At 37.0% G+C, this 14,957-nt stretch overlaps 1 protein-coding gene across 1 annotated transcript in view; it reads left to right on the top strand.

Moving 5' to 3' along the window:
• csmd1a (CUB and Sushi multiple domains 1a) overlaps positions 1-14,957 on the top strand; it is a 452,056-nt gene that overhangs the window by 401,165 nt on the left and 35,934 nt on the right. Inside the window, exons 49-57 of the mRNA XM_068328424.1 lie at positions 816-932; positions 1,025-1,096; positions 2,493-2,639; positions 7,163-7,351; positions 7,924-8,109; positions 9,507-9,704; positions 10,264-10,437; positions 11,774-11,947; positions 13,916-14,089. Of these exons, the coding sequence (XP_068184525.1) occupies positions 816-932; positions 1,025-1,096; positions 2,493-2,639; positions 7,163-7,351; positions 7,924-8,109; positions 9,507-9,704; positions 10,264-10,437; positions 11,774-11,947; positions 13,916-14,089 (1,431 nt within the window). The remainder of the gene's footprint in view (positions 1-815; positions 933-1,024; positions 1,097-2,492; positions 2,640-7,162; positions 7,352-7,923; positions 8,110-9,506; positions 9,705-10,263; positions 10,438-11,773; positions 11,948-13,915; positions 14,090-14,957) is intronic.

Here is a 14,957-nt window from a genome sequence, read left to right as displayed (position 1 = left end):
GAGTCTCCTGAAACCAGAAGAAACTGAGACAACCTTTTTGAAAAACTATCAATTTTAAAGTACCTGTTGTTATTAAGATTTTTTTTAAAAATTCACCAGTCTGCCATGAATGTTTCTTGAAAGTGCTATATCAAAGAATTCAATAACTATATATTTGTCATTTGGTTCAAAAGTGGTTGCATATGTTTAGCATCTACAGCTCTTACATTTTAGAGGGAACAGTGCCAGAACTCAGGATAGAACCCATTTATGAAACAAGTTTAAATGCCTTTTTTGAGATGGTGTGACTCTACTGCTACATCTGAGTGCTGAAGAGATACTAAGCTGATTTGAAATGAACTGCGCTCAACTGTGCTCATAGAATGAAGAATGAAGCTTGCACTTTTTTTAACAGGAGATGTAAACAACATATTCATCCACACCTTCATGTTCAGCTTCGTCATAAAGTGCTCTTCTTATGCTGTATGCTTTTAGCAGAGTATTGCTTAATTAATTCCTCAGTGGGGAAATTCTTTTTACAGTCGACACAAACATTTTTTCCACACATGCTCTCCAAAAATGTATTGACATGTTTTAAAGTAACATTCCTATATAGCTTGATAAAAAACAAAACAATTCCATGGTGTGTGCTCTTATTGCTTGTGTCCTTACAAAAATGAACATATAAGTGTTCAGATGAAGAAACATAGACAGATGTATTAATGGGTGGGATTGATGTCAAACAAAAAGGATCTGCTTAAGTTAAAAATATGCGAAACAGCACACAAAAAACAAGTTGTAGTTGTTTTGATTAATATAAATGATTGCCCCTCCAGCTCAGTGCCCAGCCAATGAGGAGCGGTCTTCATCATCAGGGGTGATACTGAGCCCTGGGTTTCCTGGCAACTACCCTAACAGCCAGACATGCTCCTGGCTGCTACATATGATTCCAGGTGGACTTGTGCATGCAATTACATGTGTGTGGTGCATACCTCATTTTGCAGCTTTTTTGATAGGATTTAAAATGATTTTGTTTTTTTGGCAGGCTACACCATAAACATCTATGTAGAGATGTTTCACAGTGAGAAACAATTTGATGAACTGGAAATTTTTGATGGTAAGCAAGGCATTTTTAATACTATACATGCAAACAGAACGAGTAGCCAGTGCTTAATACCAGACAATTAGGCTGTTTTAATTCCTAAGGAGGGGCGGCACGGTGGCGCAATTGGTAGCGCTGTTCCTGCACAGCAAGGCAGCTCTGGGTTCGAATCTTGCCCTGTACAGAGTTTGCATGTTCTCCCCATGTCTGCGTGGGTTCTCTCCGGGTTATCTGACTTTCTCCCATATCCATAAACATGCACTTCAGGTTAATTGGCCAGTCACAAATTGACCGTAGGATTGAGTGTGTATGTGTGTGCATGCGTGTTTGTGTGTCTGTGTGTAACTCTGCGGTGCACTGGTGTCGCGACCGGAATTTCCCTGCCTCATGCCCTAAGACAAGCTGGGATAGGCTCCAGCTCCATGCAACCTGCGCAAGTGGATGAATCTGGTTGGGAAAATGAATGAATGAATAATTCCTAAAAATATGTCACGTGAGTATGACTTATTGACAATCAAAAACTTTGCTGTAATGAGTCTTTTTGGGAATTTCCATTTAACAATGAACACGACCACAAAACGCATCTGCTTACACCAACACAAATAGCACAACACTTATTTCTTGTCTATCACATAATTTTCTGAACGCGAAAGTACAGTACAAGCACAGCACATAGATAACTGATACATGTGAGGCTGAGTCAGGCGGCTGGTGACTCAAGAGGTTTGTTGCTTCGTCTTTTGGAGAGGCCAGCGCTGTATCCTGACCAACTTGTAAACTGCTGGACTTCTTCAGTAAACCCTTTTTGGAATACAATGTGTCTCATCATTGAAGATGCACTTCTCAACCGAGCTAAAAAACCAAAGAGTGTTTTGTTCAGAGCAAAACCCTAACTGTCTCTACAGGGTTTCTTTTATCATTTATTCTTGAATGTATTCTAGTGAGTGACAGAGAATGAACTGTAATCATAATGTAAAGCAATTGAGGTCCACTCTAAATGCAGTGTGCATTTGAAGGGGTTTTACTGCACGACAGATGTAGTCCCATACATCTCAAGAGCTTGCTTTAGAAGTGAGCAGTCAATCAGATGGATGACTGTTGAGAAAGCAAAAGAGGAGATGGACTCCTTTGAATTAATCAAACCTTCCAAACCAAAAACTCTCATTTAAAACCAGAGTTTAGAACAGGTGGAAAGTTGTTTATAAAACTGAGGTGAAACTGAACAATGTGCATAATATGTGTACATTAATTAATTTGGATATAAAAAGAAACTTAATGGTGTACCCCTCACATACCGCATGCATGTACATTCATGAACATACAGTATATGAAATACCTTGCACACAGCAGTCATTTAATCCTATTGGCCTGGGGGTGTTTTTTGTTTGTTTGTTTGTTTGTTTTTTTCCAGGATCCTCAGGGCAGAGCCCTTTGCTTGTTGCTCTGAGTGGTAACCACTCATCTCAGCTGAACTTCACATCTAAAACAAACCAGCTGTATCTACGCTGGTCGACTGATCATGCAACCAACAAAAGAGGATTCAAGATACGATACTCAGGTACATTCATTGTCATTAATTTTTTATCATTACATTTGATTACTTTGATTCTAATTTTTTTAATTGGAAAAATAAAGACAAAACTCAAGCACCAACTTATCCTAGCGTGGTTTCCTAATAACAGTCTAAATATCAAGTTTTCTCCTTGGTATTCTGTTTCAGAAGTAAAGTAAATTCTCATACACATACCTAATTCATTAAAAAAATTAAAAGCCATTTTAAACCATACCATTGTAGTAATCACAACTTATGTGTTTGACTCTTCTAGCATGAATAAGCCAACCTATTGTCTTTTTTTATAAAAAATAAATTGATACATGAACAACGTATCCATTTATTCTCCCTTGCCTAATTATGAGTAAGACAGAATTACTGGACATTATTTACTGATTCAACAGTCTATTTCGTTTTGTGTGCAATATTTCTGAAGCTCCACCATAACGGCATGTTTTTGCTGAATTGACCATAAATTTCCATTATAAAACATATGTATATTAAAAAAAAACTGTGCTGATCCTGTTTGAGCCTGTTTGTCCCATATTTAGTCTCTTTGCTCTCCGCTCTAAAAAAAAGTGTGATATATTTTAGTTTGTGGGTGATAAAATAGAGTATTGTATTTTTTCCATGCCCTGACAATGGCAGCTAAGCAGAGTATAGAAATGTTCATTTATAATTTTCACTTGTTATACAGTTACAATGCTATAGACAGCTGGTTTGTTTTATATTCAAAATTTTCATGCATAAACTGGAGTAAATGACGGTACAGTTCGCCCTCGCGCATTCTCGCATCAAAGCTTGAGACTTCACCTCATCGAGGTATTTTTGTAGGCAGTCACGTGATACCGGACGCTCATTCTATTGGCTGACGGCATCCGGAAGTGAGCTCAGTTCCGTAAGTCTCGGACTTCTGTGAGACACAAAATTGCTTTAAACAGTTGATAAGAGTGTGGGGAAAGGTAATATAGATAGAATGTGGTTTAATATCAGTATGGGGAGGATCATAAAAGTTTAAATTACCGTAAATAATAAGATAGTTTCTTGCGCTATCACGGAATTCATTATTCACGTGTGGTTCCTGGGACGCATTAACCGCAAAGAACAAGGGAGCACTGGATATGTAAATAGCATATTTATATATCATACAGGAATTATACTGTATATTGAGTTTAAAAATGTATTTGAGGATGAACATATGAATGCAATTTAAATTTGATTGTAAGGAATGTGTAATATTTATCAGGGTCACAAGTGTGTGTGTGTGTGTGTGTGTGTGTGTGTGTGTGTGTGTGTGTGTGTGTGTGTGTGTGTGTGTGTGTGTGTGTGTGTGTGTGTGTGTGTGTGTGTGTGTGTGTGTGTGTGTGATGGGCCGGCCACGTTCTGTGTTGTGCATTGGTTGAGTTGAATCTTTTACTTCTACATTCATACCGTATCATTCCTTACATTGTTATTTGTCGCAGCTGTAAAATTACCTCAATGCCCTTGTTTTCCCTCCTAAAGAGGTTTTGTTTTCGCCCTGGTTTGTTGGCTCATTTGTCACCACAAATTCTTATTTTCATGACAACTGAAGGAGGGCTGAATTATGAGCAAAGGAAAACCCATTACATTTTGGAGCATATCTGAATCACGGGTTGAATACAAAAATATTTAAATTTTAACAGAATGACTGAGATTCAGTTGCAAAGTGACAGCTCTTCTGTGGTGAGAAATGGCAATGATAGCCAAGGCAGCTGGCCAGTGAATTAAAAGAGAGATTAGAAACATCAAAGCAGCAAATGAAAGAAACATTATTTTCTGATTGTACAGTTTACATTTTAAATTACAAATAAATAAGAAAGCATCTCCACCAAACCTTGCAGGAGATTGCGACATTGCCATATGTTGTGTGTGTGAAACATGCTGATACAGTATGTTGTCATTATTTTTAATCAGTATATAATTAAAAAATTGCAACACACATGATACAATATATGATATTTACAGTCTTGTATGGATCAGCTAAAGCTATTTGGAAAATGAAGGCTAATCAATACAAAATTTTCGACGATATTGTAGGGTACTTTTCTTAATTGTTATTACAGAAAATCTGATAATGAAAGTAAAAACATTCAGTAAATTGTAATAATAAATATTTAGTCAACACTTAAATCTGTTTTACGTTAGAATGTCATATCTAATGGGATTCATGATGCAGTAATGCCGGTGGACAGTAGAGCAAATCGGTAGATTACATTCAAAGTACCAATATTGTCAGTGGGACCAGTTAATGTAGTTCAGCTAAAGCTGATACAGTGCACTTATATTGCAGCTGCCAGGTGTCTACTCATACTTTAGAGAGGGTGGGATTTAAATACAGTTCAAAGCTGCATGACTGTGGGTTAAAAAAATAGAGTGGCAATAGTGTCTGATATAACTATTTCAGATACTTGTGGAGGCAGATACAGTAAGCGAGGATGACAGCTGGACTACTGAACCTTGAAATGAAACTGTCATGTGTAGCCAGCCAAGTGTTGCTTAGCATTGCTGCAGTAGGAACAGATACCGGTTGGGTCATGACAGGTGGTGGTAGGACTTTCTAGCAGTCTAAGGTAACAATAGGTCCAGTCGAGTGAATGGTGTCGCTTGTCAGAAGAATGTGAAGGATTATGGTCACATACCCCAGTACAGTACATGATGACCACTATATATACAGTATACATATTTATACACACACACACATACATATACATACATATTTGTTTGAATCTTGTATAGAGTAATCCCCGGTTGTTCACGGTTAATCCGTGATCAACCCCAGATAATGAAAGTCTGTGATATTGCAACAAACTACTTATTTTATTATTTATGGTAATGTAAAAGTTTATGAAAACCTCCCATACTAAACCACTTTATCTCTGTATTACCTTTTCCTACACTCTTATAGATTGTTTAAAGCGCTTTTAAGTGTTTCTACAATACACGGAAGTGCGCTGCGTTCTATGAGTCTTGGAATGCAGAGCACTCCCGGATGCTGTCAGCCGATAGGATGGGTGTACAGTATCAGGTGACGACCTACTAAAAATCCGTGATGAGGTGAAGCAGGGCATCTTGATCAGTGAATGCACGAGGGATTACTGTATTTGTTTAGTGAAGGTAGACTGCTCTGCACACAACTCAGTGTGCTGAAAAATGGAGCCCCTAAATAGTGTGTCATTATTTCACTCTGCATTGTCCATTCCTCTGTAACTGCTGGATTAGTGCTTCAGTCATTGCTCTCTGCAACATGACACATTGTACAAGCTCTGTGATTTCAAATCACATAAAGAAAGAGTATTTGTATTGTATTCTCTTTATTCGCATTTGGAACATTCATATGATGTTTATGATACAAATATTTCTGTTAAACTGTTTATTGTGGTAAATGCTGCACCTGTCTTCCTTTCAGTTGCAAGCTATTTACATGTACTGTATGTTGTTGTGAATTGCCCAACCTTTTTATACCCAATAACATTTTTAGTGCAATTCATACATAAACAACTATTGTTCCCTTGATATTCTGGTCCTAAGATAGCATTGTATCCAAGATAAATCAATGTGTTTTCATTAATATTGGAAACATACATTGGTGCAGGTAGAATAGCTGGGATCAGAGGGAGGCCATATGACTCATTGGTGAGAGGGAGGCATGAGAGAATTCATGAAACAAAAGGTTCGTATGTGAAAATGAAAATTATAGAGTGTCTGCTATCTTCACTGGAGTCAGAGTTAACACTTCAGAATGAAGCCGAAGGGTGAGCAGCAGACCAGGTGGACCTTTGAACCTATCGGACAGAAGAGGCGAACCAATTTGGCCATTGTTGTCTGTTCTGCTGCCCAGTAGCAATAATGGTTTTACAGACAGGTCCAATAGTACAGAAACACTACAATTCTTGAAAAGGTTTCAGAAGAACTTCATTTGCTATTGGTATTCTTTTAGTATATGTAACTAGTGCACAAGTTTATGAATCATTCTTTGTTAAATAATCTCACTGACACTCTTGCTAGCTATGATGCCAGGAGGGATGCAGATGATATCTTAAATATATGAGGCAGTTTTTCATCCTGAATGTCTGGTAATGGGAGCACCAATGCTGAAACTTTTCGTTTTAACTTTTCTTCAGTGAAATAACCCCAAGTAATCCTAACTTAAACAATCCTAACTTAGATGCTTACACAAACTAGATATGTGTGATTCTAGAGCACATTTTCACAACTTAACCAGTAAAAACTTCCAGTACTGAGGTAGATATCTGATTTAATTCCCAAAGCAGCGTATCAATTTAAGCTTTATTCAGCTTGGCAAAGTTTGTCTTGCAGTGATGTCCTTGCCTTCATCTACCCTAAATGACCATAGACGGGTTAGCTTAGCAACCTACATCATGAATGTTTGATCCATCTTACATTGTAGGTGACTACATCATCTATCCATCATCTATCTGTCTTCTGGTTCGCTTGTGGGTGAGAACAATTTTATTTCATTGTTTGTCCTCTCTGGCTTTTTGTCTCAGCTGCCTACTGTAGCATTAATGATCCTCCGCTGAATGGGGGAGTTGTCAACCGGACCGAACTACGTCCAGGTAGCAGACTGCAGTACTATTGTAACCGTGGATACCGCTTGGTAGGATCAAGCAATGCTACCTGCCAGCTTCACCTTAATGGGCTTTTCCAGTGGGATACACCATCACCTTTTTGTCAAGGTAAAGATTTTAAAGAATTTTTTGATCTTTAAAGTGGTTATGAGAAAAGATAACAAGCATTAATAGTCTCACTTAACCCTTTATTGGACAAGTGACTATTTTTGATAATTTGGTTTTCTAAATGAGAATTAAAAAATGCATTTTTGTCATGTCCTCCAATAACACTCTAAGTTTTAATTTTTGAATTTCAAAGTATTTCAATGAGTGGGTTATAAAAAAGCAATATGCTTATTTTTTCAGTTGTGCATTTAATTCTCATTTTATTTTGATGTGTGATGTTCTGACCCATGCTAGGTATGTGTTCATCATTCATTCATGTATGTATTATCACATTGATATTTATTTATAATTACATTACAATGACGGAATTGTATGTGTATTGTGCTGTTTCGTGCAGTGTGTTTACTGTTCTGTGGTGGTGGTTGTTTTGTTGATTTTGTCTTCCTGCCGAAGAAAACAGATGTTAATTGAGTGCAAGTTAATTCTAATTATTTTTAATTGTGTGCTGTCCGTGCAGAAACATACAATAAAAAGACATTTAAAAAGATTCTTCTCTCTTCATGATTTTGCAGCTATCTCCTGTGGAATACCACAGTCGATAGGGAATGGAAGCTTCCATGCTAACCAGTACACTGTTGGCAGCCAGGTCACCTATAACTGTAATCATGGTTACCACCTTGACCCTAATTTTCCAATGACAGCAGTTTGCTTGGAAGATGGTAGCTGGAGTAATGCGGTGTCAGCCACTAGATGCCTTCGTAAGTATTTTTTAAACATATTTACAGGGAAATTGGTAGTAAGAGGTGAGAATCTTTACTCAAGGTCCAATTACTGGCTTGTTTTACTGAACTTTTCTGTGAGTGTCTCAGTCTTCTTCAGTGGACTAAGGGGTGTTTTCTCAGTTTCTTTAGCTTTTATATTGTCTCTCCAGCCACCCAGTGAACCCAACTTGCCAAGGAAGGCAATACGTTACAATAAATCCAAATAAAAAATTAAGTTAGTACTGGGCTTTGAGACATTATTTGTTTTGTGCAAAAATGTCAGTTTGTATGACCAACGTCTGTTTAAAAATCAAGTATCTTTTGATTTTTAAACGTGTGTTTTGAATGTGTTATACTACAGCTTAGACTGGGTCATGTGTATTTTAAAATAAATTGAAAATCAAGTTGGTGATTAAAATGAATTTTCAAAATGGTTTATTGGACTGTTCATTCAATAGTTTCTTAGTACAATTCTTTTTTCATTTGGTTTTATTTCTTTTCTCTTTATTCTTGTTAGTAATAACATTTCATTATAATTTCGATATTGCTGTTATACTGTATATATGCCCATTGTTATAATCCCAATCATGGCATGATGTCTCTCAGTGGCCTCTTTAACATAGAGATTACAAAACAGGGCAGCAACTACACAATGCTTTTCTTTGTTCAAATCAAATTACACCAGGAATATGGGGACAGAATAAAAACGCATAACTCTCTCTGAAGATGCTGTGTGAATGGGGTGAACATAACTTTTAGCTGTAGCAAAAACAATGTTGTGCAATTGTTAAATGATTTTCTGTAAGGTTACTCTTCTAATAGACTATTAGACACTTACTGTGGCTAAGACATATTGTAAAACCTTTTTGAAGTGGTTTAAATCTGGTTTTAAATATACCAGATTTAAACACCAGATTTAAATGTCTCCATAAATAGGCTTATATAAAAATAAAGAAGTAAAATCAACATATGCGCCTTCTGGCATGATCTTTACTTCTTTTCCCCCTGAAAGCAAGACAAGAGCAGGAGCAGTGAGCTGCCCCACACAATGGGATTGCAGCTCTCCATGTGGTATTTTAAATTAAATCTTATTTTTTGGATGCAGATATTTATCTTTTAAGAAATATTTTTTAAGATGCTGTAGAGAATAGTTTGTGAAGCTTTTTTTATGACTTGGGAGAGGGAGCTGGTTAACAACTGGGCTCTTGAAAAATGTTGTCTAAAATCTGAAAGAAAAAGTACTTGATTACCCAACACAGCTTATAAAGACTTATTGTCATTTACTATCATCATGTGTAAACTAAACTTTTATGGTATCTAAAGGTTAGGTTAGTTTGAAAACTTAAACTGAATGATTTATTCAACTGTAATGTGATCTCATTTTCATTTTCCAGCAATCAACTGTCCTAGCATTGAGGGAACCTTGTCAGATTACATGACCTACCACCTACTCTCTGGTAGGCTGGGAGAATTTGGCTCCATGGTGATGTTGGGATGCTCAACAGGGTACTATTTGGGTCTTGGTCATCGGACTCTTCGCTGCTTTGCCAACGAGACCTGGGAGGGGACAGATGACCATGCTACATGCAAAAGTAATTACTGAACAATATCATGACTGACATTACAATTTATACTTTTGATTATGTGTCTACACAGACAAGCTTTTTACATCCCGCTTCAAAGTGGTGATGTATTGTAATAGTTGTCGTTTGTGTTTTCATCCGTTAGTCCGTCCATCCATTTTGTACACCAAATATCTTCGAAACCGTTGCAGATAGAAAGATGAAACAAAAAGCATTTTACTCAGGCGGCAAAGGGGACAAAAATGAGATGATGACCCTGACTTTGAAAAAACGAGGTCAAGGTCAAATTTTAATTTTTGCACGCTCCGAAACTGCATAAGATAGGAAGAAGAGGAAGAAGGCCAGTGTGAGTAAGACCATAGATGCAAGCTACTGTTTGGATCTATGAAAGTAGGTTAGAGCACTAGCTTTGATCTTTTGATCCATGCAAGTAGGTCAGGGTAAAATTTTTAATTCTGGGGTGTCGCGGGATGTTGCAGTGTCTGACTGCATAGATTCTTCTTCTTGGATTGTATTCTGGCTTATTCGTTTTAAAATAAGCATTATGATCATATTTTTTGTTATTCAGTCATCTCCTGTGGAGAGCTGCCTGTTCCACCCTTTGGGACAAAACTGGGGACGTTGACTACATATGGAGCAACGGCAATCTTCATGTGTAACCATGGTTACACACTAGTGGGATCACATGTCAGAGAATGTGGTGCTAATGGGTTATGGAGTGGTACAGAGACAAGGTGTCTAGGTAAGATCCATTATTTAGGCTGTCTGTGTTGTGGTCTTGTCCTCTAATTTGGGATAAAGAAACAAAAGTGTCATTATTGAAAGTAAGTTCTATATGTGTGATGTGTGGTGGAAATCATTGAAACCAGAAGAAAGGGCATCTCTGGTGGGAATGGGTTCATGTTGAATTAAAAACCTCTGGTACCATGTTGCATATTTATGTATATTATTGCCTGCATGTAATAGAGAGGTTGAATTGCAAACCCAATATCATATACCATTCTATATACCGATCAATCTAAAGCTGATTAAATCAATCCACTGGACTTCAAGTAAGATTCCTGAAGACGTTTCACCTCTCATCCAAGAGGCTTCTTCCGTTAACTGAAGCGATAGATGAGAGGTGGACTTTCTTAAAGTCCAGTGGATTGATTGAGAGAGCTTTGAATAAACGAATGAATGAATGGATAACCATGACCTGGACAACTGAGAACCTACACAGACATACTGTATACCACCCTGGTTTGAAGGTCAGTATGTGCAGCCATGCATTGAAAAATGTTCATTTTCCTCCTGTGAGTAGTTTATTCTTGTCCAACTGGTGCAGTGAAGGCCCAGTTGGATGTTGACCCTGTGTCAAGAATCTTGTGACTTTTCATGGAAATGAGAATCTGTTACTGATGTTCTTTATGAATACAGACGAAATCTGTCAGAGATTCAAATGGCAGTAGGTAAGATGAACCGTAGGTCTGCCATTGTAACTGAACTGAAATCTAATGCCGAGACATTTTATTACATTACCTAATGTTTTATATATACATACAAGGACAAGAATTAGCCCTCCATGAAGCACTGACCAGAAATGATTAATATTGACTTCACATTTACAGTGTAGGTATTCATCTTTACAGTTATATGCCTGAATAAGACCTTGAATGATGAATACATACTTCAAGGTGTGCAGATTTTCACATTATTATTCTGAGACTCTGATCTAACAGGGATCAGTAACAGGGAAACAGTTACCTAATAATATTAGTCACCTCATATCTATTTAAACACCAGTGTTATTAATGTGTTTTTATTTACATATTCTTTTTCAGTTTATTTCTAAACTATTGAGTAGATTTATTGTCAAAAAATAATTTTAAATGTCTTAGTTTCTTGCTAACATGCAAACAAAAAATATTTTTATACATACTTCAATGATATTTAGACAGCTCATGTAAACCATTCAGCCATCTTGCTGTCAGGACAATTAGCTAGATAACTCTAACAAATGTAATACTTTAAAGCTCTGGATAGTAATGGGAGTTTAAGCTGTTTCTTTACACAGCATTATTTTTTTTCTTCCCTAGCTGGTCACTGTGACTCTCCAGATCCTATAGTCAATGGGCACATCAGTGGAGATGGGTCTAGTTACAGAGACACAGTGGTGTACCAGTGCGTGTTGGGATATCGGCTAATCGGCACCTCAGTCAGAATCTGTCAACAAGACCACCGTTGGTCTGGAACAACACCTGTCTGTGTCCGTAAGTGTTTAATGAGTCCAAAGCTTTTGCTAGGGATTGTTGTATGATTCTTTCTAAATTAAACTTTTTGTGTATAAGAAGCTTAAAATAAATGATGGCATAAATTTTGTAATATATATTGGCCATTCTACCAAATTCATGCAAAGTTCAGAGTTGGAGATACATTTTTAAAGTTGGGGGGGGGTTTCAAAAAGCTTGTCCATTATTCATCCTCTTTCTTCTGGTGGAATACATAAATTGTGCCATGTTTCTATGGTACAATTCTAGAAAAGGCGCAGTCAAATTTAACATATTAATGCCTTGCCTCTTCTTGAAATGTTTTCCCGCACCTGAAATGTGTTACTACCATAACACAGCAACATACTGCAATAAAAACTACTATATTAATTTGTTAAAATTGTTTGTCCATACGCCCTCTAAAGAGTATTTTTAGGAATTTATTATGACAATTAAATGACTTAAAATCTATTTTTAAACAAATTTCAAAATTTATGTTCCAAGACTTCAAGACTATTCTCTACTATTTTACATTACTTCAAAATAGCATCACATCTACTGCAACATGACATCAGAACATCTAACGTGTTTTGTACTTGAAAGTGCATGAAAGAACAAAAATATAGAACATTAATAATCAAGTTATTCACATACTGAAATGATAACCTATAACAGCTCCTTCATGGTGCACCTCCAATGACCAACTTATAAAGGGGACAATGCCTTGCTCAAGGGTGCCTTGGCAGTGCTCGGTAGGTGACACCTCCCACTGTCAGTTCACACTCCCGGGTCTTGAACCACCGACCCTCACGTCCCCAGTCCAAGACTTAGTGGACTGAGCTACTGCCACCCCCCATCAGCATTATATCATACATATTATTATTATTATTATTGTTGTTGTTGTTGTTGTTGTTGTTGTTATTAATAATAATGATAATAATAATAATAATAATTCAAATCGATGAAGAAAACCTAATGAGTCTTCAAGGGGCAATTGAAGACACATAAAGCAGGACTGGTGCACAAAAAAAGAAGAGTGCATAAAGTTAAAAAAACAGACTTGATGAACAGAAAGCCAACACTGAAAGCCAATACTAAAATATACAATAAACAGATTTGTACAATATAAAAAGGTATGTAAATGGTGTAATAAATAAGATATCAAGACCCATAACATTTTGATTTGAGTCCTTAAAGATGTACTGACTTGTAAATAATTTGTGTACAGTTGAGATATGTATTAATGTAACACGCTGATTTTTCAGACTTTGGAACACATTTACTTGAAAATGATGAGAGATAATGACTCACCATGCAGCCATAAGGGATGAGGATGCTGTGTAATTTCCTAGCCAAAAATGCAGATGTGTGGCTAAAACCAGGCTCCACCCATGTGGTAAAACAACATGTATTATGGTTGTGACATAAAAGTGTGGGACAGCATTTTTCGAAGCACGTTTTGTAATTTAAAAAAACAAACTCAAATTGAATCTAAATATTTTACATTCTGTTTAAAATAAACCAAACATACATTTTAAAACATACCAAAAATGAATTGAAAAAATAAAAAATAAATCTTTTAAGTATTTTTTTCAAGGATTGAAATTTAAGAGTTGGAGATTGGGACAAGTACTTCCCAATAGAAAGTACCTAGGAAGGTAGCATAAATGATAAATGATAAATGATGGTTTAATTACTATCTAGTTGCAATATGTGTTTCACTAGATCACAACATAATCTTTGTAAATATTGAAAGTCTGAATTCTAATTGTTTTGTTAAGTTGTTTTTTTAATGTGGGACAGCAATTTGCACGAATTTGGTAGAATGACCCACATACAACTATATATGTTTTAGCTCCATCAGAAAGAGAAAAATATAAAAAAGCATCAGTTTCAAATGCCATGCAAAGATCCATATTAGTATGTCTCCACACCTCCTGATTCTCATCATACTTCTCTCTGCTCCCTCAGCTATTACCTGTGGTCACCCTGGCAACCCAGCCAATGGGCGCACCAATGGCAGCGAGTTCAACCTCAATGATGTTGTTAACTTCACCTGCAACCGGGGTTATGTCCTGAGTGGAAATGCTCGTGCTCATTGTCGACTCAATGGACAGTGGAGCAGCCCCCTTCCTCTCTGCAAAGGTCATAAACATGAGTATTAGCACAGAGCTACGGACTGCTACCCACTTACCTATGTCTCTGTAAACAGTCTGACTGAAAAAGCCCCAACACATCAGCATGTACTGGAGAAAAACATTTATTATGTCATTTTTCTCTTTTATACAGTATGTTATAAGAAAATTTTGTGCTGTCACTTTCAAATAATTTTCCTGAGACATTACAGGAAAATGCTTAGAAATTCTTAGATACTTAGAAATTCTTAGATTTCTAAGAATATATCCCTCTTTTTATATTTAAGTTTCTCTTCTGCTGAAATTTCTTTCAGTCAGTTTTTCCTCTTTCTCGCACATTTGAATACACACACACACACACACACACACACACACACACACACACACACACACACACACACACACACACACACACACACACACACACACACACACACACAGATAAACACATACAAAGCATATTACATCTCTAGAGAGATGTGCTTGTCTTCTGTTAACAATACTTTTCTTCTGTTAATGATGAATGGTTGTTATATAATGCAAGTCTCCCAAGAGCTCTGGTATTGTGAGAGTTAACACACACACACGCACGCACGCACACACGCACACACACACACACACACACACACACACACACACACACACACACACACACAGGCAGTCTTTGCAGTCATGAGAGCAGATGAGTAGACAAAGTTGCTCACAAGAATTTTCCATTGAAGGGATTGATCTCTTTCTTGAAACTCTATCTCACTTTTCTGTCTTCTCCTTCTCTCTCATCCTGGCAGCAGCTGTCAGTTATGGGACCGAAACCTTCTTTGTTCCCCCAGGGGGCTAAATAGGCAGGCACACACATACACCCATGTCCCCCCATGGAG

This window comes from Antennarius striatus, chromosome 1 (genome assembly GCF_040054535.1).
Source record: "Antennarius striatus isolate MH-2024 chromosome 1, ASM4005453v1, whole genome shotgun sequence".
Taxonomy (NCBI): Eukaryota; Metazoa; Chordata; class Actinopteri; order Lophiiformes; family Antennariidae; genus Antennarius; species Antennarius striatus.
Note: the sequence above shows the minus strand (reverse complement) of the source record. Positions and strands in the feature narration are given on the sequence as shown.